The sequence below is a fragment of the Semicossyphus pulcher genome, unplaced genomic scaffold (assembly GCF_022749685.1).
Source record: "Semicossyphus pulcher isolate SPU_LCO1_2020_fin unplaced genomic scaffold, fSemPul1.0.p SCAF_25, whole genome shotgun sequence".
Taxonomy (NCBI): Eukaryota; Metazoa; Chordata; class Actinopteri; order Labriformes; family Labridae; genus Semicossyphus; species Semicossyphus pulcher.
Genome location: NW_027211699.1, coordinates 8,179,590 through 8,206,295, shown reverse-complemented (window position 1 = coordinate 8,206,295; position 26,706 = coordinate 8,179,590). Strand labels below are relative to the sequence as shown.

At 42.8% G+C, this 26,706-nt stretch overlaps 1 protein-coding gene across 6 annotated transcripts; it reads left to right on the top strand.

Moving 5' to 3' along the window:
• Positions 1-1,965: 1,965 nt before the first annotated feature.
• smarca4a (SWI/SNF related BAF chromatin remodeling complex subunit ATPase 4a) lies at positions 1,966-24,216 on the top strand. Of its 6 annotated transcripts, none has more exons than XM_069676438.1 (34): positions 1,966-2,045; positions 3,921-4,184; positions 5,347-5,479; positions 6,588-7,046; positions 8,354-8,452; positions 8,534-8,789; positions 9,112-9,238; positions 10,126-10,299; positions 10,407-10,580; positions 10,671-10,838; positions 10,927-10,977; positions 12,128-12,258; positions 12,388-12,451; positions 12,541-12,653; positions 13,916-14,063; positions 14,151-14,314; positions 14,433-14,499; positions 14,595-14,705; positions 14,788-15,030; positions 15,141-15,254; positions 16,673-16,780; positions 16,884-16,970; positions 17,079-17,125; positions 17,213-17,379; positions 17,468-17,631; positions 18,850-19,077; positions 20,630-20,707; positions 20,789-21,007; positions 21,089-21,351; positions 22,089-22,194; positions 22,290-22,391; positions 22,495-22,627; positions 22,716-22,855; positions 23,527-24,216. In XM_069676438.1, exons 2-34 carry the CDS (start codon positions 3,963-3,965, stop codon positions 23,557-23,559), a joined length of 4,893 nt encoding a protein of 1,630 aa, XP_069532539.1. In that variant the 5' UTR covers positions 1,966-2,045; positions 3,921-3,962; the 3' UTR covers positions 23,560-24,216. The 6 variants fall into 6 exon arrangements, with proteins under 6 accessions (XP_069532539.1, XP_069532538.1, XP_069532537.1 ...); XM_069676437.1 differs by having other exon boundaries at positions 22,086-22,194; XM_069676436.1 differs by having other exon boundaries at positions 18,850-19,116.
• Positions 24,217-26,706: the final 2,490 nt, after the last annotated feature.

Genomic DNA, 26,706 nt, shown 5'->3' with positions numbered 1-26,706 from the left:
GTTTAACATATGGACACACTGAGCTTAGTGCGAGTCTGTGAGAAAAGGCACACCTGATTTGACCCCAGATAGGACACTTGATTTCACAGCCCCCTGTCCCCCCAACCCAAACATTAAAGCTAACCTCCGCCCAGCTAACCCATGTTACAAAGCTGCTTTATGAACTAAAAAAAACCCTACACCTAACAGCAGAATTAAACAATGGAAGTAATAAACATGATTGTAACCAGACAATGACATTTAACAATTTCCTATTTAAAATGTCTACTTAACTTCTTCCTAACTCGACCGGGTCTAGGCTCGTGTAGCTGGTCCGACCCGGCTCATGTGCAGCGTAAGCTCCTTGGGGAATCGTTGGTCCATCACTGGAGTCCATAATGGGGCGTCTGACCCCAACACCCCTCCGGTAATGACAGTGGTTTTGTGGGACATATGGCCCCCGAAAAGCAGAGGACCACCACAGCTCGCCTGGCTCTCATTCTCCAGATTCCCCTTCTGAGCAGTCAGGGTTAGAGGGGAATGAACAGCTCGCAGAGCTTTTGAAGCGGTAACTTCAGTTCAGGCCAGGTGAAACCCATTAGATTAATTGGTTGTTATGGCCTTCCAAGACAACAACAAACCCAGTTCAGTACAATATGTTCCTGCTTTTCCTTGTCTTGTAAGAAACTATTTCTGCGTTGCTTTTTTTCTTCTCAGCATTTGAGAAGTCATCGTGGGAACATGTGGATTGGTTTTTTCTAATATTCTGCAATTTATAGATCAAATGTTCCTCAGTTGCTCTACAAAGTGTTTTACAGATTTTATATTAATGAAAACCTTTTCCCAGGTTCTTCGAAAGCCAACTTTAGCCTTATCACACATGAGGGAGTGCTGTTGTACTGAATAACAGCACGGCTCTATGACCGAATCACAGCCATACTGATATTCAGTACAACAGAATGACCTCAAGTTTAATATTGCTTTTATACAACAGTACTACAAGCAGTATATTGTAAACACTAATAAGCAACAAAAGGATTGTAATTTTTGTTTTTTATTTAATCATAGTCCACAAACATATCTAGTTCCATTACGTTTCCTCAGACCAGCTACTTTGTATGATGAACATTTATCTGTGTCTTTGTGTGAAAAAACAGGCTAAATAAGAGTCTGTTGACAGCTGCTTTAGTGGCATATGTGATTAATTAATCTAGACCCATGGTTCTCAACTGGTGGGTTGGGACCCAAAAGTGGGTCCATGTATCCACTGATTGGGTAATCCCAGCTACAGTTACATTTACATTCTTGAAACTTGATGAACCCTACAGTAGTTGCATTTACGTTGCACCTTTTTTAGTTTATTTCCGTTGAAAAAAGGCTGCTTATTGAATAAATTGTTGAGGGAATATTTTCCTTGCACTGTTACCTGCTGGTCAGGTAGCTGTCTAAGGTCGAAACTGCACCATTTTTTATTAAATAAATTTGAGTGGTTAAAAAATGTCAGAAATTTGGGTTGCGATTTGACATTAAGGAGGGTTTTTTACATAGGCCTAACAACACACATACAAGAAAACAGCACTAATATAAACCAAAATCGACGCATGCAGAAATACACCACCTTTAAACACACACACACACACACAGTACGACCTTTAACAAGATTTCGTAATACACCCAGAACAATGCACCTTTTTTCTTTTTCTTTCTTTGCTTGCTTTCTTTGTCATCTGATTTTCACTTTGGAAGTATTGTCTCTTATACATTCGTGCCAATAGAGCATATTGAAATGAATTGAACTGCCTCGCTCTCCCATCCCCCACGCCGGCTTCTCGCTCTTTCATCCCCCACTGAAACGCAGCCTTTACTGGGCATGCGGGAAGTGAGTGAGCAGGCGGATGGGGGCGCTGTGGAGTCGCATAGGCCGGGTCCCTGTGATACAATCTACCGAGAGAGGGGGGGTGAAGGAAAAAAACCAACTGGGCTGGTCGGTCTTTGTTTCTGGCTAGGAGGAAAACCGAAAGACGCTGCAACCGTTGAGGACTAAAACATCACCATTTTCCACGTGTGTAAGTCAACTTTAATTTTGTTATGAGCCGGAGATACTTTTGTCTGTGTTTTACGATGTTTGTGGAGGATTTGTGATATTTAACAGGGTATTTTTACGTTGAGAAAAAGACGAGACCGACATTACAGTAGCGCTGCTGTGGCGCGACAGTGTGCAATGAATGAAAATTGTTTTTGGAGATGAACTCAGAGCGGAGCACCGTGCCGAGGGTACGGGACGCGCGATGGATCAATCAGCTCCACAGATGAGGGATGCTTTAACCTTTTACATGTCGCCGCATCTGGACAAACATCGCGCTGAACGACTCATTTTTGTGCCTAATTGGCCTGGAAGAGCATGGCCGGCTAGGCTAACTCAACTAGCTCGCTAGCATGCTAGGCAACAGATATTAATACAGGCTTTTACTTAGCAAGCTAGTTTGAGTCGGTGTTCTTTGTAGCGTTACCTTCAATTTAATGTCGTTTCACGTGTTAACCACTCTTTGAATTAGTAGCAGCTACTTCGTATAAAATATTTAAAAAACACGAGAGTAAAACAGTAAGTTTATAGTTGGCGAAAGTACATAATGTAACGTTAACTGTTAAATCCGGCTAGGCCTGGCTAACGTTAGCAGAGCTACTAATGCTAAAAGAAGCTACCCTAACTGTTTTGTGTTTGCGAATGTAAACATTGTAAGAATTGGACTGACACAAAGTTTTCTTTTACTTTGATTATCTCTTCTTTCAGGCACTTTTTGTCGAAGTTTGTGTGTTTATAAGCAGTGTGTGGGTATTGTTAGACGGAGCCTCTTCTACATGTTTTTTAAACATAGTTTTGACCCATGAAGTGCGAGTTTAAATGACCTCTTTGTATGTGTGAAGCTAACATAATGTAGATACAGTTTCCCCGCTTTAATGCCTGATTTGTTGATCCAAGTCAGGTGTGTGTATGTAGCGTGGGAATAACATTGTTCTATTGACCACCTGACCATCTGTCACTTTTTGATCAAACAAGTGTGGACATATGTGAAAGAACACTGCACTTTACATCAACATAAAAACCCTTTTCCCTGTGATTAATTCACTTTTAGACTTTTAGAGGTTGTTGGTTGTAGTTCACAGAACAGCAACGAGACATCTGTTTCTCTAAAGCACCAAACTTTCCTTATAATAACTTTACGTGCACAATGATTCACAGACTTTATTGTCGAGTAAACACGTAATCTATTATTGTGATTTAAATTGTAACTGTAACGTTAGGGTTGAGGATTTTTTTTAAACATTTAAGTGGATTTAAGTGGTCATAGGGCTACAGCTCACCATTATTTTCTTTTTTGATGTATTTGTTGTTTAGCTTATGGATTAATCAAGTAGGTACTGTTACTATAAGCTGTAAGAAAATGTAGATCAATGTTTCCCACAATCTAAGATGACAGCCTCATACCAAACATGTTCAGTTTATTGTTATGGAAGAATAAAGGCACAGAAATGTTCAGATTTAAGAGGCTGGAATCAGATCATTTTTAATTTCTTTTGCTTAAAATAAACCGATTAATCAAAACACCCAGCAATACATTTAAGTTAAGAACTGATCAATTATTCGGTGCAGCTCTACTCTTGATATTGTGATGAGCTTTGGCTTTGGCTGGTATCTCCAGGCCTCAGCAGATAATTGCTTAGGGGAATTTGAGCTTCAGGAAAGATTTTTTTTTTTTTTAATGAACGGGAAGATTGTTTTCATTAAATCCATTTTGCAGTTTAACAGTTAAAGTTAAAAAAAAACTGGACTGGACTAAAATGACTACTAAGAAAGTAGACAAAAGACAAATTGCAAAGTCGTCTGGTCCCAAACGGATTCAGATCATTCCCATAATTCCTCTTGTCATCTCTCCTCCCAGGGGTACTTGCTGCTGCCGCACATTTCCAGTTCCAGCTGAGAGATGTCCACTCCTGACCCCCCGATGGGAGGGACACCTCGGCCTGGACCCTCCCCAGGCCCAGGGCCATCTCCGGGAGGTATGATGGGCCCTAGTCCAGGCCCCTCTCCAGGCTCAGCCCACAGTATGATGGGGCCCAGCCCAGGACCTCCTGGATCTGGACACCCCCACCCTCAACAGGGACCCTCAGGATATCCTCAGGACAACATGCACCAGATGCACAAAGTAATCAACTGTTTCCTTTTATTGTTTTATTAATGTATTTACTCTAAGGTTAGATATTACATGACAAAGATTCTATAGATGTGATACTTGATTATTGGCAGATGCAGAGTATCCCTTTGACACTACTGCAATTAAAAATTATACTTAACATTGGTGGAAAAACACCAATTACTGACAGTTTACTCGCTTTGACTAACATTACACTCTCTGCTAGCACAGCACTGTAGCTGTTACTGTTACATGATCATTTACCTCCAACAATTAGATTGTTTGGGGCTAATTGATTATGGATCCAATCAGTGCATCGACGGGCCAACATGCTGATACAAGACACCGCTTTTTCGGCTTTAGGCCTTTTTTGAGGTTGATGATTACTTGTGTCTGTATCAGAACTCTCCTTTTGGTTTTTATGCAGTGGAGAGTTTACTTTCACTTGTTTGCTTATTCATGTGCTGCCTGCTCATGGGTTGGTAACCCGTCTTAAAGGAGCAGTTCTCCTGTCAGTCAAAGCTGGTGTTCTCTGTAATCGATAGAAGCAATAATATTTTAAATTGGCGCCATAGCTGTGGAAAAAGTTGTACAAACAGCTCGTGGTTTCGCCCATCCTACAACACCCAGCATGCATTGCGCCCCTCCCTCTAAAAGGAACGGCCCAGCACGAGACGCTGGTGGGAAATACTACCGTTTCACTGCAGGCAATGACTCAGAGCAGTACAGCATCTGAAATACGATGAGAATATACCTGTGGATCGTCTCAAAAATCTTCAGGTCTGCAGTCGACATTTCAAAAAGATTCTGAACGAGACGTGACATTGGAGGCGGCGTCCTAGATTGAGGAAGTGTAGTTTAGCGAGCTCCCTGGCCTCGGCCAGATGACGCGTTTTACGTAGTCCTCCAAAGGCACAGAGCCAAATTGCTTTTTTTTCCTACCATAAAGACATTAGCTCCTCATAAAGCTCCTCATAATAGCATGATAGGACTGAGGTTGAAAATCGGCGAACTGGCCCTTTAATCTAAGTATGACCTGTGACCTGTGTTTACACCTTCTAGACTACAGCCTAAAACGAAGCCTGTTTACATTGTTTGGGGCACCTATAAACTTATTGTTCATACTTCAAATCAAAATATATTTAATTCACGTTATTGTGTGTCTTTTAATCAGCCCATGGAAGCCATGCACGAGAAGGGAATGCCCGATGACCCTCGCTACAGCCAGATGAAGAGCATGGGCATGAGACCAGGGGGGCACGCTGGGATGGCACCTCCTCCAAGCCCAATGGACCAACATTCCCAAGGTAACACGTCACATAATACTGTGTCTTATGTGTATGGAGAGATAAGTGAGTATGAGCTCGTCAGTGTGTCTGTGGTGTGATTGCAGTCTGAAGGTTGGTAGTTTGACTCCTCAGATAACTTGAGTTTAGAACAAAGCCGAGAGATTAAAACTGAGGATCTCTTTTTTGTCCCTGAGAATCTCCACACAGGAAAAGAGATTACTGTCACAGACATGCTGTACAGTCTGTGTGTGTGTGTGTGTGTGTGTGTGTGAGTGAACCCATCCAGCCGGTTTCTTTCTTGTGTTGCTGCTCGCTTGGCAGCATGAGCAGACAGCAGAGAGCAGGGTGACGGGAGGGGGCGGGGTTTTGGGGTTTCCCCTTTCAGACGGCAACAACAGCAGCTGCATGTAGGAAACCACAGACTCGGTGATCAAAAGAGGATCTGAACAGAGAGTAACACATATGAACGTGAGGCAGCAGTGTGGACGATAAGGAGACGGGTTTACATTCAAGAAAAGCAGTTTGTTCAGGTCACATTTTCTCACCAATGACATTTGCTAAATGCTTTAAAGCTTTAAAACCTCACGATCGTCATGTCCTCTGTCATGTAAAGAACGTTTAAGCATCGTGTAGGGCTGCACAGTCATCATGATAAAAACATGCAAAATGAAGACAGCAAAAGAGTGCTTAAAAACACACCGTGAATAGCCATGCTTTAAACTCAGCATGCAAACGCTGGGCCAATCAGATGAAGCCTTAAGCTAGCAGTTAGCCACCCTTTATTGACCCCTAAATTGGAGTCAATTTAAGGTGTCTGGGAGCTCGGTTAGGCTGAGGAAGGACAGAAAAGCGAAGAACATTTGGTTCATTAAGACCTTGTGGTGAAAAGAAAATGATCTTCCTTTATATGGAATCACTCTGGATCCAGAAGAGATGGCTTGATACAAAAACAGGTGTTGTGTTAAACATACAGAACACCAGGAAGTCAAAGAAACTGAAGGTTAAAGTGAAGTGAAAGTGAGGTCACGCATGTTTTAAACATTGTAATCCCACATCACTGATTTTTCTCATCTCGTGCAGTATATTTTTGGGCGTACCCATCATGCATCTCTTCTGTGTCCCCCAGGTTACCCCTCTCCATTGGGAGGTTCGGAGCACGCACCCAGCCCCGTCCCAGCCAGCGGCCCTCCCTCTGGCCCCATGATGCCCGGCGGTCCCTCTGGCCCCGGGTCAGGCCCTATGGAGGGCAGCGGAGACCCCAACCAGGTCATGGGTCAACCTAACCGTGGCGGTCCCCAGGGTCCAGGAGGACCAGTGGCTGCAGGAGCAGGACCAGGTGGTGCAGGTGGACCCACTCCTTTTAACCAGAACCAGCTGCACCAGCTCAGGGCTCAGATCATGGCCTACAAGATGCTGGCTCGCAGTCAGCCCCTCCCGGATCACCTGCAGATGGCCGTGCAGGGGAAGAGGCCCATGCCGGGGATGCAGCAGCAGCCCATGCCCAACATGCCGCCGACTACAGGGCCAGGAGGTGGACCTGGGGCTGGTCCGGGACCAGCTCAGGCCAACTATAACAGACCACACGGTGAGTAATGGGAGACCCTCGGGAGGGAGATTGTTTTTTATTAGCTTTTTCTGTTGAACAAACGACAACCAAACAAAAGAAAGCACAAACAACAACACAGATAAAAGAGAGAACACAAAAAGGCCCAATCGAGACTTTTCTTTATGATGGGTTTCAAAGACGGAGATAAAAACACAGCTCTCATTTGGAGTTACATTCAGTTTGTTGGGAGGTTAAGCTTGACTCTAGTGTGGTCCATAAATGTTGTTTATGAAGTTTCCTAATGTGAAGACGGAGATGCTGCATCACATCCCTGAAGCTAGTCCAACTCGGTGGAGAAGGATCAATGTCCCTGCTAATTAAGTTTAAAAGGGGCCGTTTCTTTTGAATGGATACTCCTCATATTTTCATGGGTTTCACATGTTTGCGTATTTATTGTTCACAGTGAAAAAGTAAAAACTGCATGTGTTTTTCCAGAATGACATTTTTGAAAAGGTCGCCTCTGAAATGGGCCGTTCAGAACAGCTGCAGGTTTCTACGTAGAACCTTGCTTTAGCTGAAATCCACCAATCGTCATTCACCGTCATTCACCTCAGGCTGCTTCTCGCACAAGCTTGTAGTCAAGTTGTCATCAAGATTTCAACCTATCATTCCGATACCTCCTGGTGACTCTGGCTCGTACATATAAGGCCGAATAACTAATCCTAGAGCAGCCATGTTTTCTACAACTTTGGAGTGCGGCCGCTCCCTTACGTGGGATAGCACACGTGGGGGAGGGGCTAAGCGGTCACTCCAAACACTGTCAGCCAATCGCGGCTAAGGTCTGACCTTTGAATGGCAAAACGGCTTGTTGGTTTCAGGAGGAAGGAGAGGCTCTGAAAAAGAGTTAAAATAAAATATGTATACAATTTTTAAAATGAAACAAACTTTACCAAAGTGATTCAAAAACACATCAGAATAAGAGAAAACTGATTGCAGAGCTAAAACATGTCCCCTTTAAGCTTCATTACAGGTCTTATTCTTTCTACCATTGTGCCAAAAGTAGCAAAGAATCTGGCTGATTTGGAAACTTTTTTTTGACATTGTTTGGCAGATTGAACTCCAAATAAAAAGTGTAATATGGATTAGGACATTGCCTCAGGGAGCCAAACATGTTGTTCATTGTCCCTTTGACTAAAACGACTCCAGAAGTCATGAGCTTTGAACAAAGAGAGCAGAATGTTTGAGGGCTCAGCAGAGACACCTGGTGGCTGAAAATATAAAGGTTAGATTTTTCAGGTAATCTCTAAATATAAGACGGTTAAAACTGAACTGTTCTTCTTCTTTAGGGATGGTCGGTCCCAACATGGCGCCTCCTGGACCTGCAGGAGTTCCCCCCGGTATGCAAGGCCAGCCTACCAACGGACCCCCTAAACAATGGCCTGAAGGTAAGATCACTCTCTAACCTCAGTCAGCACCGTGTTTGTTTACGTGACGACGGCTGATCTCTCCTTCTTCGTCTCTTCTAGGACCAATCGTAAACGCTGCTGCCCCCTCCAACCCTCCTCAGAAGCTGATTCCCCCTCAGCCCACAGGCAGACCCTCTCCCGCTCCTCCCTCCGTGCCCCCCGCCGCTTCACCCGTCATGCCTCCTCAGACACAGTCCCCTGGACAGCCAGCTCAGCCCCCTCCCATGATACTTCACCAGAAACAGAACCGCATTACCCCGATCCAAAAACCCCGCGGGCTGGACCCGGTGGAGATCCTGCAGGAGAGAGAGTACAGGTGAGACGGGGAGGGAGACGCGCTTTACATCTTACTTTTATTTTGAATGATTACAAAGTACACGTCTCTGCTTCTTTGTGTTGATGTGACTTACAGTTCAGTATTTATTAATCATGCATTTAATTTATTCTTTTTTTATTATGAGGATTTTGTTTTTAGTTTGTTTTTTGATTTTACGATTTACTCATTTTGTTGCTTTAAAAATATTTGCCTTGAGGTGGCTGGATTTATTTGCCCTGTGTCATTAGTTTGGAAGTTGCTGCTTAACAGGTCGATGTATTTTTGTTGTTATTAATGTCGTTTTTAAATATATTTCCTTCAGGCTACAGGCTCGTATTTCTCACCGCATCCAGGAGCTGGAGAACCTGCCCGGCTCTCTGGCCGGCGACCTGCGCACCAAGGCCACCATCGAGCTCAAGGCCCTGAGGCTGCTGAACTTCCAGAGACAGGTAGCCGAGACGTTCCCCACAGTTATCTCAGACAATGGGTTAAATAACCAGAGGTTATGTTTATACTTTATAATTTCCTTTACTACACTTAAAACCAGCTGAGCTAAAACAAACCCATTAAATTTTTAAGAATCAAATCATGAGGCTACAGCTGCAGTTTTTCTTAAAGGCCTCTTTAAGGTTGTTCGTCACGAGGGGTAGCTGATTTTTGTTACAAATACACCTTCAGAACAACTAAAAAAAAGATGTTTTAATATTAATTTGTCCTTGTGCTCTTTAGTCGTAAGAGTTTTTTCAATACGCGACCACAGGAACCTTCGTTCCCACAGGTGTGTAAGTGAAAAATGAAAGAACGATAAACTCCTTGAGACCAACAACTGAATATATAATGTAACAAAGAAGGCTGTATGTCAATTTACAAGGAGTTAAATCAAAGTTTTGGTATCTTTTATATATATATATATTTCAATACTATGTGCTTTCAGTCAGTCTAAATTGGATATTAACCATGTCAAGTTACTTTTTTCAACACTTTGTCTGCCACTTAAGGCATCGTTAATATGTTAAATCAAAAATCCTAATGTTGTCATGTCTTGCCGCAGCAAATCTCATGTTTCCACCTCAAACTGAAATAAATCTGTCGGGCTTTTCCTTCAGAATCAGAATCAGGGTTTATTGCCAAGTAGGTTTACACATGCAAGGAATTTGTTTTTGTGCAGAACTAGAACAAAAATAAGTAGAAGACTTAAATAGAACAAGATAAAAGATAGGCAATAAAAATAACTTAATCATTAACGGGTTCATCAGTCTCCAGAATTTCCTGCCTGTCACAGTTCTCCTGTGGGATAGATACAGTATTTAATATGTCGACTTGTTTGTTCCCACAGCTGCGTCAGGAGGTCGTGGTCTGCATGCGTCGCGACACCGCTTTGGAAACTGCCCTCAACGCTAAAGCCTACAAGCGCAGCAAACGTCAGTCTCTGCGCGAGGCTCGGATCACCGAGAAGCTGGAGAAACAGCAGAAGATCGAACAGGAGCGCAAACGTCGCCAGAAACACCAGGTACAAAGCAATAAAGATATTTCTTAACAGGGAAAAAAAGAAAAAGTAAGTTTGTATTCACATAATTTCCTGAGTTTAATAACACTCGTTGCTCTGTGCGTCGACAGGAATACCTCAACAGCATCCTGCAGCACGCCAAGGACTTCAAAGAGTACCACCGCTCCATCACAGCCAAGATTCAGAAGGCAACCAAAGCCGTCGCCACCTACCACGCCAACACCGAGCGCGAGCAGAAGAAGGAGAACGAGCGCATTGAAAAGGAGCGAATGCGGAGGCTGATGGTAAGAGTCAGACCCTTCCACCTGGTTGATCGTGTGTTTGTATTAGTCCAACACGAGCCTGTAACATCTCTGTGACTCCTCCTCTCCCAGGCGGAAGATGAAGAAGGTTATCGTAAACTCATCGACCAGAAGAAAGACAAGCGTCTGGCCTACCTGCTGCAGCAGACTGACGAGTACGTGGCTAACCTCACCGAGCTGGTGCGAGCCCACAAAGCTGTGCAAGCTCTCAAAGAGAAGAAGAAGAAGAAGAAAAAGAAGGTAATTAAAGAAAGAATGTTTTAGACGTGTCTCTTTGCCAGTGAAAATGCATTTTTACCAACATTTTAATGTTTTTGTACACGTTCAGAAGCCTGAGACTGTGGACGGTGGAGCTGCTGGTCTGGGACCTGATGGAGAGGTGAGGATCACATGTACCTGAATACGATCTCATCCTTGATCATCTTTTTTTACATGCATCCTCTCTGCCTCACAGTGCACCAGAGCGCCTGTTCTATATGTCACTGCAGCTCTCAGGAGCGTGCAGAAAGTAAACCTTTGTATGTAGATATTTTAAGTTGTTGTCAGTAACTGGAATTATAGAAGAAAACATTGACATCCGTGTTTTTTCCTGCTGATTTACACCCAGTTTCTACTACAAATATCAGCTGTCTTAGTGTTGTTGTAAGAGAGAGCCCGGCCTACCCTGCACGGTGGGAAGCTAGTTTTTAGCTTGAAGCCACATCGCATGGGGCTCCGGTTTAGCTTAGCTGTTACGGTAAATTGTGCGTCCCATGTACGGAGGCTACAGTCCTCGATGCGGCGGCCCTGCATTCGACTCCCTCCCTCGGCCCCACTCTCTCTTCCCCTGTTTCTGACACTATCAACTGTCCTCCTCTCTCTCTTATTAAAAGCATAAAAAGTATTAATAAATAATAAATAAAAATAAATACATTAAAAAAAAAAAAAAAAAAAATCAACCGTAAACAGCAGGACTGATCCAGCTGTCACTGCCAGAGACAGACGCTGTGTACCCACGAGCAGAGGGACAGTTTTCCACAGATATATTTTTCCTCATAAGATGCTAAAGACACTACCTCCTACTAAATTATTATTGTTTGTACTTAAATTAGCGCGTTGACGCAGGTTTTTCATACCCGGGAAGATCCGCTTATAGATGCCGATTGTCTCTTTTCCCATTGGCAGTGAAGTATCCTCCTGTCGGTCTCTTTTCTGCTGCGTCTGATGCCACAAACGCGCCTGAAACCTGTCGCCTTATTTCCTCTTCCCCTCAGATCAGACGCAGCTCTCTCACCTCGCTGTCTTGCCGATGTTGCTGCATCTTGCACGAAATAACGAACAGTTTTTAGTGCTTTTTGATGTTTTGTCTGCTGTCTTTTGACTTAAACTCTGTGTTAGACGCACTGAATGGCACTTATTTACAACTTGTAATTCTCAGTGTCTAACTGTTTTTGAGATGGAGCTGTTTGCTTGGCTTGGAGAGGACTTTCACACGCTGTACTGGGGTCTAAAGGGTTAATAATGTTGTCCTCCTGTCCTCTGTCCTCCAGCCTTTAGATGAGACCAGTCAGATGAGCGACCTGCCGGTGAAGGTCATACATGTGGACAGTGGAAAGATCCTGACCGGGATGGACGCACCGAAGGCCGGCCAGCTGGAGACCTGGCTGGAAATGAACCCGGGGTCGGTGTCATGTTTCCTTTATAACTTAAACTGTTTGTTGAATTCAGTCATTTAAATTCAGGCAGCAAAGCTGGAATAAAGAGTAAAAGTTATTAATAACCTTATAAGAAACATTGTGTTCCTTTGCAGATACGAAGTAGCGCCGCGTTCGGACAGTGAAGAGAGCGGATCAGACGATGACGAAGAGGACGAGGTAAATCCTGCAGTGATCTCGTCATCAGAATAAAAATAGTCGATAATTTCCTGCCAACTGATTTATGACGTTTGATTTTTGTGTGTCAGGAGGACGACGACGATCATCCTCAGGCCTCTTCAGCTCAAGCGGAGGAGAAGAAGAAGATTCCTGATCCTGACAGTGAAGAGGTGTCTGAAGTGGATGTGCAGCACATCATCGAGTAAGATGAAAGAGTTTGTTGACTCTCTAATAACTTTGCTAGAATTAAGTTCCACAAACACACGCTTAATGTATTAATATGTTACCTTATGTTTTCCTTTTTTATTTGTTTGGCTTTTTATGCCTTTTATTTCAGAGAGTGGATAGTGGCGGAAATGGGGGAGGAGAGAGTGGGGTATGACACGCGGCAAAGGGCAGAGGGCAGGAGTTGAACCCGGGGCCACCGCATCGAGGACTATAGCCTATATTTTTTTCTTACTTCAGGCTAGGGACGTCTGTTTCGGTTCATTTTCCTTCCAGTAGACCGACACCCATTAACCGGCAACTAACTGGTTAATTTTGTTACCAAAATTAGCAAAATGACTGTTACAGATGAAAAAACAGCGCGTCCTGTGATCCTTCCATCACTACCTGACGTCAGTAGACTGCTCGTCAGGATACAGCGGACGGCAGCTCGAGGTCCACACCTTCAATTAGCAGCTGTAGCATCCTCAATTCAAGATTCAAGTCTTTATTGTCATTGTGCAAAACAACGAAACAGCGTCGTGCAGAATAAGATCAAATATGTACAATTAAATATAGAATAAACACACATTTAAAAAGTCTGAATTTAAATAGCCAACTTGTTTACACATAGTGTAAAGTACAGTGTTTTTGGGAGTCACCTGGCCTGGTCGCTGGGTCTACTAACTCCGGAGTATTTATTTGCTACAGCTGCTCACTGAAGGTGCGGACCTCTGGAGCTGGCGCATGGAAACACAGACGTGTGTAACGGCTCTCAACCGCTGAGGCAGCCGCTAAGGAAAACACCGTAATTGGGCGGGGGGACGCTGTGTGTCAGGGGAACACACCAAGACACAACACTGGTCGCTTGTTGACGTTAGTGGGCTCCAATTGTTTACGCTGGAGATATGCGCGGCACTAGGAAGCATGCATACTTTGATTGATTATGCAAATTAACATGTAGACTGACGAGCGTAACCGGTAAATAATATTCTCAGTGGTTAACCGAATAACTGGTGAACCACTGACATCCCTTGTCCAGGCTTTACAACCAACAATACAGTGACTTTATAAAGCGTTCCCACAAGAACGAGGAAAGAAAACTATTTAAAAACAAAAAACAACAAAGCAGCAAGTAAAATAAAAAGAAACAAAAGAGAAATTTCTAAACGAATACAAACACTTAACCTGATTTATACACCACATGTAGTTTATTTTGCTTGTTGACAGCCTCCTAATAAAGTGTGTTTTCTCCCTCAGACATGCCAAGCAGGACGTAGACGACGAGTACGGTAACGCAAGCTTCAACCGAGGCCTGCAGTCGTACTACGCCGTGGCTCACGCCGTCACCGAGAAGGTGGACAAACAGTCCACACTGCTGGTCAACGGGCAGCTCAAGCAATACCAGGTACGCTACCCAAACCGGATTTCAGGAGTACGCACTTTAATTTGACGTGAAATTCAGCGGCTGACTTTGACCCTTTTCTCCGCTCAGATCAAAGGGTTGGAGTGGCTCGTGTCTTTGTATAATAATAATTTGAATGGCATCCTGGCTGATGAGATGGGTCTGGGGAAAACGATCCAGACCATCGCCCTCATCACTTACCTCATGGAGTACAAGCGCCTCAACGGGCCCTTCCTCATCATCGTACCTCTCTCGTAAGACACGCCTTCCTCAGTTATCTCATTCCTCTCTGTAGAAACTAATACACTTTATTTTTTACTGAAAGCTGTACGAGTTTTATTTGAATGTTCCTGTTTTGTCTTTTGTCCTCAGAACTTTATCAAACTGGGTCTATGAGTTTGATAAGTGGGCGCCATCTGTCATCAAAGTCTCCTACAAGGTCAGTGCTCCTTTTGTTGTGTCAGAAACTAAAGGTCAAATAAACATACAGCTCTATAGAACAGCAACTAAATTAAAGCAATCTGTTAATTCCAGGGGTCTCCAGCTGCTCGTCGTGCATTCGTTCCCCTCTTGCGCAGCGGCAAGTTCAACGTGCTGCTCACTACATACGAGTACATCATCAAAGACAAACAAGTGCTGGCAAAGGTACAGAAGCCTTCCTTCAGTTCGCTTATATACACCTCTCAGTGTTTGTGTCTCGTTCTCACTCTTACATTTCCTCCCTAAGCTTCGCTGGAAGTACATGATCGTGGACGAGGGCCATCGTATGAAGAACCACCACTGTAAGCTGACCCAGGTCCTGAACACACACTACTTGGCCCCGCGCCGCCTGCTGCTCACTGGAACCCCGCTGCAGAACAAGCTGCCCGAGCTCTGGGCCCTGCTCAACTTCCTGCTGCCCACCATCTTCAAGAGCTGCAGCACGTTCGAGCAGTGGTTCAACGCCCCGTTCGCCATGACCGGAGAGAAGGTGAGTCACAGTCTGTTTGTTTATGGAGGTACGGTGACGAGAAAATGTCGTAAAATGTTGTTTTACTTTGATCTTACCCCTCTCTCTCCCTCCCGTCTTTTCCCGTCCAGGTTGACCTGAATGAAGAAGAGACCATCCTCATCATCCGACGTTTACACAAAGTGCTCAGGCCGTTCTTGCTGCGCCGACTCAAGAAAGAAGTGGAGGCCCAGCTGCCCGAGAAGGTCAGCATACGTTCAGATATATACTTCCTTGTTATGTGCTTTTAATCAGATACAACTTCTCTCTTCATGATGTCATTCTTGCAGGAATTTTTACTCTAGATCAGTGCTTCCCAAACTTTTTTGTTGGATGTTTAAACACAGCTGTATATTTATTAAAATGAATATGGTTGCAATATTTTTTCATATATTTAATATGTATGTTTTGGTGGGTAAGGTGAAATGTGTATTCTTTCTGCTCCCACCTGAAGTGGCAGAAGCTGTAGCTATTTAAACAATAACCCTTTCACTGTTTTGTATCACCACCAGTGTTTGATAACGTTACTTTTAAAAGTAACAGGTTAAACGCTCTTTGCGACTCGTTCCACATGTGTGTTATATCATCAGGACGGCGTGTAGCCTGCTGTACGTCTACCTTTGAATGTACCGATTTTACCGTCTCTGCATCACCTCGTTTACGGCCCATAATCTTTAACTCTGCAGCCTGATAACAGGACTGACAGACACAGTATAACCTTTACAGCTCTTTATGATGCTAACAGTCTGACAGTGAGCTGGGCAGAGGCATACAGTGTTAGGCACAGCTGTTTCATTGACAACAATACAACACAGGCTCTTAGTCCCACCAGTGTTGTGGAGCTGCGTTTAGCTGCAGATGCTTCTTCACATTTGAAGTCGAGCTCTTCACAGCTGACGAGCACTCATCCTCTAGACGCAGCTTACATTTCACCGTCATGTTGTTCTCGTCCCTTTCACCCAAACATTCAGAATAATGTGAATATTTCCACAAAGTAAACGCTGTCCTCTCTGACAGCTCGCTAGCTGAATTAGCTAGCTACACATGCGCACTGACACAGCTGTGTTTACCTTTCTGCTGGTGCGCAGCGACCTGCCAAGAAGGAGGAGAGAAACAGAAACAGAGCTTCAGGGAGTTTCTGTTTTTTTGGCGACAAAAGGAAAAGAGAAATACGGCGATTAATTTTCCAGTAACAGATTACTTTTATGAAAAAGTAACTAAGTAACAGATTACTTGATTTGTGAAAGTAACGTTCCTCGTTACATCAAAAAAGTAATGAGTACTCTAACGGATTATTTTTAACGCGTTAATCCCAAAACAGACAGATTCTCATACTGTTAGCATTGTTGTTATTGTTTTTAATTGCTGTTAGTTGAAAAATACTTACTACTACTTAAACTGCTTTAAGCCTTTTTCATTCCTCTAAGCAAACAAAGTTAGCTGTTTTAACAGTGTAAACTTTGCTGTTATCTTGCTAACCATTTTTCACGCCTTTCAAAGGCAACATGTGGTCACAATTGGCTTCCTAACACAAATATGTGAACACTTATATTTATTTTCAAGTTAAATGACTTAAGTTTTTGGTGGTTTTTCTGAGTTTTCCCTCCTTGTCTTTTTTCCCCAGGTGGAGTATGTGATAAAGTGCGACATGTCAGCGCTGCAGAGGGTTCTGTACAGACACATGCAGGCCAAGGGAGTCTTACTCACAGACGGGTCCGAAAAAGACAAGAAGGTAAGGAGAAGAAGATTACCTGATTTAATTATTTTGTAGACATTTAAATTAAAGTACAATTGATGCAAAAGCAAAAAAATGAATTGTACATTTATTTTTGTAGGGTAAAGGTGGCACGAAGACCCTGATGAACACTATCATGCAACTGAGAAAGATCTGCAATCACCCCTACATGTTCCAGCACATCGAGGTAACAAAGAAATCAAGCTCTTAAACAGTTTTTCTCTTCAGGACACGAGTAGAATACTTGCAGAAAGAGTTCATAGAGAAACTGATGTGACCATGTTTTGTTTTCCAGGAGTCTTTCTCTGAGCATCTTGGTTACTCTGGTGGAATCGTGAGCGGGTACGTAGAGAGTCCTTGTACTCCACGTGTGTGTGTGTACTTGTGTAAGTGTGTCTGTATGTTCACTTTCTCCTTCTGTCTGTTCAGGCCCGACCTGTATCGCTCCTCTGGGAAGTTCGAGCTGCTGGATCGCATCCTGCCCAAACTCAGGGCCACAAACCACAAAGTGCTGCTCTTCTGTCAGATGACCTCACTCATGACCATCATGGAGGACTACTTTGCCTACCGTAACTTCAAGTACCTGCGTCTGGACGGTGAGTCCTGTCAGTTTGTGCTCATATTCAGCGGGCACGTTATTTTTAAGAACTCTTATTAAGACTCCAATCGTTTGTCCCTCGATAGGAACCACCAAGGCGGAGGATCGCGGCATGCTGCTGAAGACGTTCAACGACCCGGCCTCTGAGTTCTTTGTGTTCCTGCTCAGCACCAGGGCCGGCGGCCTGGGCCTCAACCTGCAGTCTGCTGACACGGTCGTCATCTTTGACAGCGACTGGAACCCACATCAGGTACGCTAATGAACATATATGTTGGCATGGACACAAGTTTCTGTTATGACTAAGAATATAGTGAATTTATTATCCAGTACAGGTGAATAAAAATACCTAAACAGTAGCTTACGCAGCGCCAGAAATCGACGGGTGAATCTGAAGCATCACAAACAGAGTAAATCAAACCTCAATAATAGCAGTCGTCTGTTATTGTGGGCGATATAAGGAACGTGTTAAGAAATAATCCGTCAGCAGTGTAAGGCCATTTAAACAGTTCATACACCAATCAGGAGCGAGAAGAGCATAATAGGATCCATCCACAGACCTTTTATATAAATATTAGTTACACACGATAACAAAGAAAACCCAGTGAATAGGTCGCACCGGAATATAAGACTGTTTTGGGGATCTATAGGTTTTCAATAGCTATTTATTAATAAAAATGTGTAAACAAGTAAACAATACGTCGATTTGAATAACCTGTGTCGATGCGTCGCTCACTCATTGCTGGCGCCACATTCTGGGGAGCGCCGGCTTGAGCCTCAAACCTTGTGAGTGCAGCCCCGGTACGATGTTAAATATAATCTTAACTTTCTCTCCGCTCCTATTTGCCGTCACTCTCTCTTGTTCTTGCTCGACCACTCACTCAATGCGCACTTCACGACACAAGTTACAACGAGAGGAGAGATGCGTTCAGGTCCAGCTGGGAAAAACTCAAACTCGATCTTTTAAAAGAGGGGAGGAAGTTGGCCTCTGTCGTACCTTCTCTAAAATTGTTTATTTATGTATGAGGCAGTTACTTTTGAATTGGAGCTTATTAATAACTCACAGTGACGTGGAAATTGGAGGAAAAAAAATTATCTTTAGAATAATTGATGACTCCACATGTCCGTGACAAAGCTTAGCTAGATTACAGCGCCATCGTCTGGGTAAAATACAGTAACACAATTAAATACCTCTCTGCATTTTATTCTGGTACATTGGTCGCACCGGTATAAAGGACGCAGCACACTCTTTAGATGAGAAAAAAAATGTAGTAAAAGTGCGTCTTCTACACTTGAGGAAATCTAGATCATAATTAAAACATAAAACTATTGAATACTTTATTAATAGAGGCTCAAAATACCCAATATAGAAAAAATACACCAACAACACTAATGTGACATAACAATAACTATTAATTTTAACTATTAAAGTCCCTCCATCTAAACAAACCATCTCTGTGTTCTCCCACAGGACCTGCAGGCTCAGGACAGAGCTCACCGTATCGGTCAGCAGAACGAGGTGCGCGTGCTCCGCCTCTGCACCGTCAACAGCGTGGAGGAGAAGATCTTGGCGGCGGCCAAGTACAAACTGAACGTGGACCAGAAGGTCATCCAGGCCGGCATGTTCGACCAGAAGTCCTCAGGCTGTGAGCGCCGCGCCTTCTTACAGGCCATTCTGGAGCACGAGGAACAGGACGAGGTCGGGGCTCGAGGAGGCTGCCGCACTAGGGGGGCGTGGGTGGGTGTGATTTCAACCTATTCCCACATTGCCCACCCACCCACATCTGCCTGTGCGCTGCTCCTTTTTACTCCTCCTGTCTTTTCTTTATTTCCCATCTCTCTCAGGTTTTGTGAGCTTCCATCAGTCAAAGTTTCCTCTTTTCTCCTTCACGTATTTTCTGCTTCTACACCTTTGAAAGATTAATCATGATATTAACCATTTCACTAATGTTAAATCTTCTCCCCATCCTTCCTTCTTTTTTCCTCTTTCTGCTGGCTTGCATATACACATATTTTAAACATCTAGTGGTTGATAAAAGTCCCACTCCAGCCGTGTTTCGAGCAGACACTCCGTTCTTCTTGAAACAGAGAATGAGGATGTGGTTAACCACAGGTTTTTACACCTCGGTACTAGTGCCGTCAAAATTGGCAAAAATAATGTGATTATTCCTTCTATAAAAACACAGATATTCGAATAGTTCGAACCTGTTTTTGCGCAATATGTCCACAAGAGGGCATACTGATACGAGAGTCAAACTTACTCTTACTTATATATTTACTTAAATATAAACATGCCTTTTAAAAGATCAACAGAGGCTTCCTACACCTTGCAAAATATACAAAATAATTATGTTACGGTAGAACGGACATTCAGCGCTCCGAGCGAGCTGTGCTGTGACACGTATATTTATTTAAACATGAACAACACACTCAGGCTGGGGGTGAGAATTTCTCTCTCTCTCCGGCCGGGCTGGTGTTTAAATTCTCCGCCATCATTACCACACGGTTGTTGTATTAGCTTGTTTTAGCTGGACTATAGTTCAAGAGGGGGTATAATGCTCTAAAAAACTAAGAGAGCGCACACGAGATACATATTCATTTTAATAACTGAATATCTGTTTTTTTTATTACAATCCGGATGAATAGTTTAATTTTAAGTATTCGCTGACAGCCCTGCTCGGTACTGAGCTTTCAGTTCAGGAACTAACGGCGTTAACTTTAACGGCAACACGTAAACAATCCGTCCATCAGGAAATCACCAAGAGATCTGGCAGAGCAGCTGGAGGTCGTACGATGGAAAAGTATGATTCTGTTTCACCACAAACAATGAAGTAATCAGTGACGTCGGGCCAGAAGAAACACTCACATCAAGACAATAAAGCAACGTCAGGTCATGACAGTGCGTCTGAGCAAGCAGGAAGAATAACGTAGGACTTCTATTATAGTCGAACGGCAAATTCCAACGTTGAGCAGTGAACAGTGGAGGCGATCTTTACAGTCAGAAAGTGAGTCCGAAATATTTATTCAATGATAAAAATCGCTGGAGTGGGACTTTAACTCACATCATACAGACCTGAACGTGATATTTCTAATGCCCACAGAGGATCAAAACATTTGCATTAACTTTTTTTTCCTTTTTGGGTACACGAGAGTCATTAGGTCGGAGACTTGGCTCTGAGACTTGGCTCTGAGGTGCCACGTTAATCTGCCGTCAGTCTCCTGTCACTCACTCTGTCCCGTTTAATCTGCAGGAGGAGGATGAAGTCCCGGACGATGAGACGGTCAATCAGATGATCGCCAGGAGTGAAGAGGAGTTTGAGCAGTTCATGGTTAGTCCCACTTCCTCATCAGCTATTAGAGACTTTGTGATTATTTCTGTGTGATTATTTTATAATACTTTTCTTCTCCAGCGCATGGATCTAGACCGACGCCGCGAGGAGGCCCGCAACCCCAAGAGGAAACCTCGTCTGATGGAGGAGGACGACATGCCCAGCTGGATCCTGAAAGATGACGCCGAGGTGGAGAGGCTCACCTGTGAAGAGGAGGAGGAGAAGATGTTTGGCAGAGGATCCCGCCAACGCAAGGAAGTGGACTACAGCGACTCGCTCACGGAGAAACAGTGGCTCAAGGTGGGAATTTATCATGATCTAGAAAATACAGTGAGGGCAAAAGTGAATCCTGAGTTTGACCTGATAATCTCCTCACTACAGGCCATCGAAGAGGGAAATCTGGAGGACATCGAGGAGGAAGTGCGTCATAAAAAGACGACCAGGAAGCGCAAGAGAGACCGGGACCACGACGGCGGGCCGGCCACGCCCAGCTCCAGCAGCGGCCGAGGGCGGGACAAGGACGACGAGGGGAAGAAGGCGAAGAAGCGCGGTCGCCCGCCGGCTGAGAAGCTCTCTCCAAACCCTCTGTCCCTGACCAAGAAGATGAAGAAGATCGTCGATGCGGTCATCAAATACAAGGACGGGTAAGAAGATCACCGTAATGAGATCAACTTCAGGGTCGCTTTGCAGCCAGAAATCAAATACATACTCAAAAGTAAAAAATAAAGGGGTGTCCATTATTTATTAGGAATGTGCTTTTCTAGATGCATCTGGAGTTCTGGATTATTAGAGAAACATGCTAATCCTTAAAAAAGAGAGAGAGGAGCAGGTGAAATGTAGATACTTGTTGGGCATCTAAAGTCTGAAGTGCCTGACGTTTTTTATTCCTTACCGAGTATCAAGGAGGATGTTTGTGGGGTAGGCGGAGCTAAGCGGCTGCTTTTCCGCTCTCTGCAAGTGTTGCGAGTAAACAGTAATCTACTATGGCTGAACAAACAAAGAAAAGATGGATGACTACAGATACAACTTCAACAAGAAGTGAAAATCCAAAGAAGAAGAAACAAACTCGACGCTCAGATGAAGCAAACAGTCTGAAAAGGAAAGCGACCGTCAAGAGTTACAACTGGAGCCAATATATAATAATATAACTTTTGGAACATGTGTCAGGCTCTTTTTGCCATTTTGTGTATCTACAAAGCTTAAATCAAGTTGTTCCAGTAAAGGTTTTTGAACTACATGTTCACAGAACATGCTCGTGTACAGTACAGCAGTACGCTCTGCATATTGCCAATCGAATGCCTGATTTGTTAAGCCGTAAAATTGAATTGAGCATTTCCTCACAGAGATGCATATTAAGTTGCAAACGTTCTTGTTTCAGCAGCAACGGGCGACAGCTAAGTGAAGTGTTCATCCAGCTGCCGTCTCGCAAGGAGCTGCCCGAGTACTATGAGCTCATCCGCAAGCCGGTGGACTTCAGGAAGATCAAGGTAAGGAGAGAAAAAGTGACACACACATCTGCTCTGATATCGCTTGTTTGTGCTTTTTCCTCTGACGTGTCTGACGGCTTCCTTCCCTTCACCAGGAGAGGATCCGGAGCCACAAGTACCGCAGCCTGAACGACCTGGAGAAGGACGTGATGCTGCTGTGTCAAAACGCCCAGACCTTCAACCTGGAGGGGTCTCTGGTGAGTGAAGCCAGAAGTATAAAAACAGTAGTGGCATAAGCTAAACTATCATTAGCACCTTAAAAGAAGATGAAAATGTAACTGTTTTATCCAAACCCTTCAGATCTATGAGGACTCCATCGTGCTGCAGTCTGTCTTCACCAGCGTGAGGCAGAAAATCGAGAAGGAAGATGAGAGCGAGGGAGAGGAGAGTGAAGAGGAGGAGGAGGATCCAGACGAGGGCTCAGAGTCTGAATGTGAGTGTCGGAAAAACAAAACATCTGCAGAGGCGTTTAGGCATGAATGATGAATAACACATAAATATGAAACTGTGATTTCCGTCAGCTCGTTCAGTGAAGGTGAAGATTAAACTGAGCCGGAAAGAGAAAGGCGATCGAGGAGGAAAAGGACAAAGGCGGAGGGGCCGCGGTTCCCGGGCCAAACCTGTGGTGAGCGACGATGACAGCGAGGAGGAACAGGAAGAGGTGAGACACATTCACACACGAGAGCAAAGTCACACCGAGATTATATACCCTTCATGTGTCGTTGAAACGCCACTCACGCTCCTTCTGCTTAATAAAGTATCAGTGCTTTCAGTTATTCGAATGTGGAGATTTTGGTTCATCAATTCAATATCTTCTTAATAAAATGTCTGTTAAGTCTCTATCTATCGCCGAATGAGGCAACACAATGGTGGTTGATGAAAGCCTTTGTGTCTGTGGCGACATTCGCGGAAAACATCACAAGCAGCGCCCAGTTAGTGACACGTTTTCCATCAGCCAGCAGTGGTTGGTCTGCCAGAGAGGGTAGGCGGAGCTAAGCGGCTGCTTTTCCGCTCTCTGCAAGTGTTGCAAATTGGACGCTCAGATGAAGGCAAACAGTCTAAAAAGGAAAGCGGCCGTCAGCGAGGAAAATCAAGAGTTACAACCTTAACAGAGGGAGCCAGCCGCAGACGTCTGCGCCTGCAATTGCCTTTTATCGCCATAAGGTGTCGCCAAATAGAACGAAACAGAGATCTTTGAGATTTGAGACATTTAAAAACAGCTGTGTTTTATTGTGTTGTTTTTATGTTTGATTGAATGTGCTTTAAATGTGCTTTATAAATACATCTGCTGTTAGAAGGTGAAAGTAAATCTTTATCCGTTGTTTTCCTCAGGAGCACTCGGCCAGTGGCAGCGATGAGGACTGAAGTGAACCACTCCTGATTGGACCAACGGCCCGCTGAGCCCCTTGACTGGACTTTATATATTTTACTTAGATACAGCAGGGAGACAGTTTGAGGAAAAGGCCTAGTTTTACCTAGATGAGCTGATTTTTAGTGAGACAATTGTATTCTCATTAAAGTATACCATTTATTAAAAACCAAGAAAAAAAATTAAATATGAAAGAAATGAAACATCCACCTTCATATTTAAACCATTTCCCCCTTTATGAATAGTAGTGTGTCTCTTTGCCTTTTTGTTTTCTCCTGTAAGTGGAAAATTGACGGAGCCTGAATTATAGACTGAGCATGGGCCATAAAGACAGCTAACTGTTTTTTTAAGTGGTATTAATTTTGTCGTCTTTTACTTTGAGACGAAGCGTACATGTGAACCAGGAGGAGAACTGCGTACCTGAACTCCCTTTTTGAATGCATGTCGTGCGTGTCTGTCGAAATACACCTGGATGTGTCTTCGCTATTATCTCTGTGTTTAATTTAAGACTACAAGCGGGATCACGGTACATCCCACCCTGCAGCCCCTCCCTCTCAGGTTGTGTTTGAATTGGGGGAGGGAGGGATAGGACCATTTTCTCGTGTCAGTGTCACTGGATTCCAAAAAGTACAATAAAGGCATCTCATAATTAATCTGTAGTGTCTTTCACTTTGTTCCAAATACACCCTGAGAAGCTTATTACCTGCACTGATCACATCCGTACACTAGAGGGTAACCTAAGTTCAGGTAGCTTCATACCTCAGGCTTTTCTACGTTACATACCTTTAGACCAATCTAAAGTTCTCCATCAACACCATGTGTTTTGTTCCACATGTTCATAAACATATTTTTTACTGGATTTGGTTTAACTATATAGTATAAAATAAGTAGAGATTGTCCATTTTAAATATAATTGAACTGTTAATGTAGTTTTGTCCAGTTTGTAGCAGAAGTTAAGACATTTCTGCGATTTATCAACAACTATTTCAACCTTTTATCTGGATCTGTGTATCTGCTTTCACTAGCTTGTTAAGCTATTTTAACCATTTATCCATTACTTTAAGCTACTGCTAACGGTTACAAATATTAATCCATTACTTTTAGCTAAATTCCATCTACTTCAACCATTGAACTATTAGCTAACTGCCCAAATATTCAGTTTTGGTCATTCATTCGTTTTTACATCACTTTAAGCTAGCTATTTCAACGATTTTGATAACTTTTAGCCAAGTATTTACTCTTTCAAGCATTTAAGTAAAGCTTACTGCCTTAACTATTACATTTTTGCTATTTATCTGTATTTTTAAGCTAGCTATTTTAACAATTTATCCATAACTTTAAGCTAGCTATTCTAACAATTGTGTCAGTAACTTTAAACCAGCAGTTTCAACGGTTTATCCATAACTTTTAGCCAAGTATTTACTCTATTTCAACCATTTAGGTAAAGCTTACTGCCTTAACTATTAAATTTAGCTCTTAATCTGTCTTTTTAAGATAGCTATTTTAACAATTTATCCATAACTTTAAGCTAGCTATTTCAACAATTTAGCCAGCAGTTTCAACTGTTTATACATTACTTTAGCCCACAGTTTAAACTTTTTATCATCATTTCAGCTTTAATTCATTTATTTCAACCAAAACTACCTCTAGCTTAAGTTTAAATCCATTACTAATAATCACTTTAAGCTAGCTTTTTTAGCAATGTATGTCATCTATTTAAATCTATTTATCAATCTGTATTACAACCATTATCTTTTACTTTTGGATATCCGCCTTCACTATCCCATTAGGCTATTTCTTTTATCCATTACTTTAGCTATTTCATCAATCTATCAATAACTTTTAGTTAACAGTTTCAACCATTTATCAAGCTCATGGTTACAGCTGTTTATTCGTTTCTTTTAGATGAGAAAATTTCAACCATTTAACTATTTTTGGCTACCTAAATTATTCAATATTAAATACTAGGTACTAATATTAGGTATTAAATACCTAAATTATTCAATTTAGCTATTTCTAAAAATGTATCCATAACGTTAGCCAGCGGTTTTAACTGTTTTTCTATTACCTTAAGAGATTCTGTTTATCACTTACATTAGCTAACCGAAAACTGTATCCATTACTTTAGCCACGGTTTAGACTCTTTATTACTTTGAGCTAAGTAGTTAAGCGATTTCAAGCAATTAACTACTTTTAGCTAACTGTCTAAACTGTTTAATTTTGCTTATAAATTCAACAATGTATTCATAACTTTTAGCCTGTGGTTAAGGCTGTTAATCCCTAACATTAGCTAATGGTTTAAACTGTTTATTAGCTACTTTAGCTAACATTTGCTGTTTGTCCCCTACATTAGCTAGCCAAAATCTGTATCCACTAACGGTTTAAACTGTTTATCCATAACTTTTGCTAATGGTTGGTTAGCTTAAGTAATGGATAAACACATGTGAAATAGCTTCATGTAACTCATACATTTGAGCTATTTATGAACTAATTGCAGCAACAGATTATGTCATGGCCTACTTTTATCAATCTTTTTAAAATGTGCATCCTTTACTTTTATCATTTTGAATTGTCTAATACTTAAAGCAAAGTATAAACTTCACTACTTTTAGCTAATTGCTTAGATATCTTTGCTAGCATCTTAATAACATACTGTTAAGTGTTCATGGCCAACCCCACGAACTGGGTCAGCCATGTTTTTAATGTGAGAAAAATCTGTTTTTCCAAAATTTTTCCCTGCTTTGGGGCAACTGCTGGAGCATCCCTGGCGGTATCTTGATCTTCTATCTTCTGATCTTAGTTTCCCAACACTGCCCTCACTTCGCAAAGGTCACTCGTTGACCCTGACACACATACATCCTTCTTTCCTGCACGTGATCTAGCTAGTATCTCGGGGCACAGACCCCAACACCTGAACAAACATGAGGGGTTATATCTCCTGTGAATCTGCTCTGCGGGTGATTGTTCATGCTTTGGCTGTGCTTTAGAGGAACAGTCAAACCATAATTCTCCCTGCAGACTCGTTTTCCTGTGTGAATGAGTGTTTGTACAGTTGTGTCAGACATTATTTCTGGACTATTTCTGACCTGTCCTCAAATACATACTGCCTTTTATTTTACATTTCCTTTCAACACAGTGTCGCT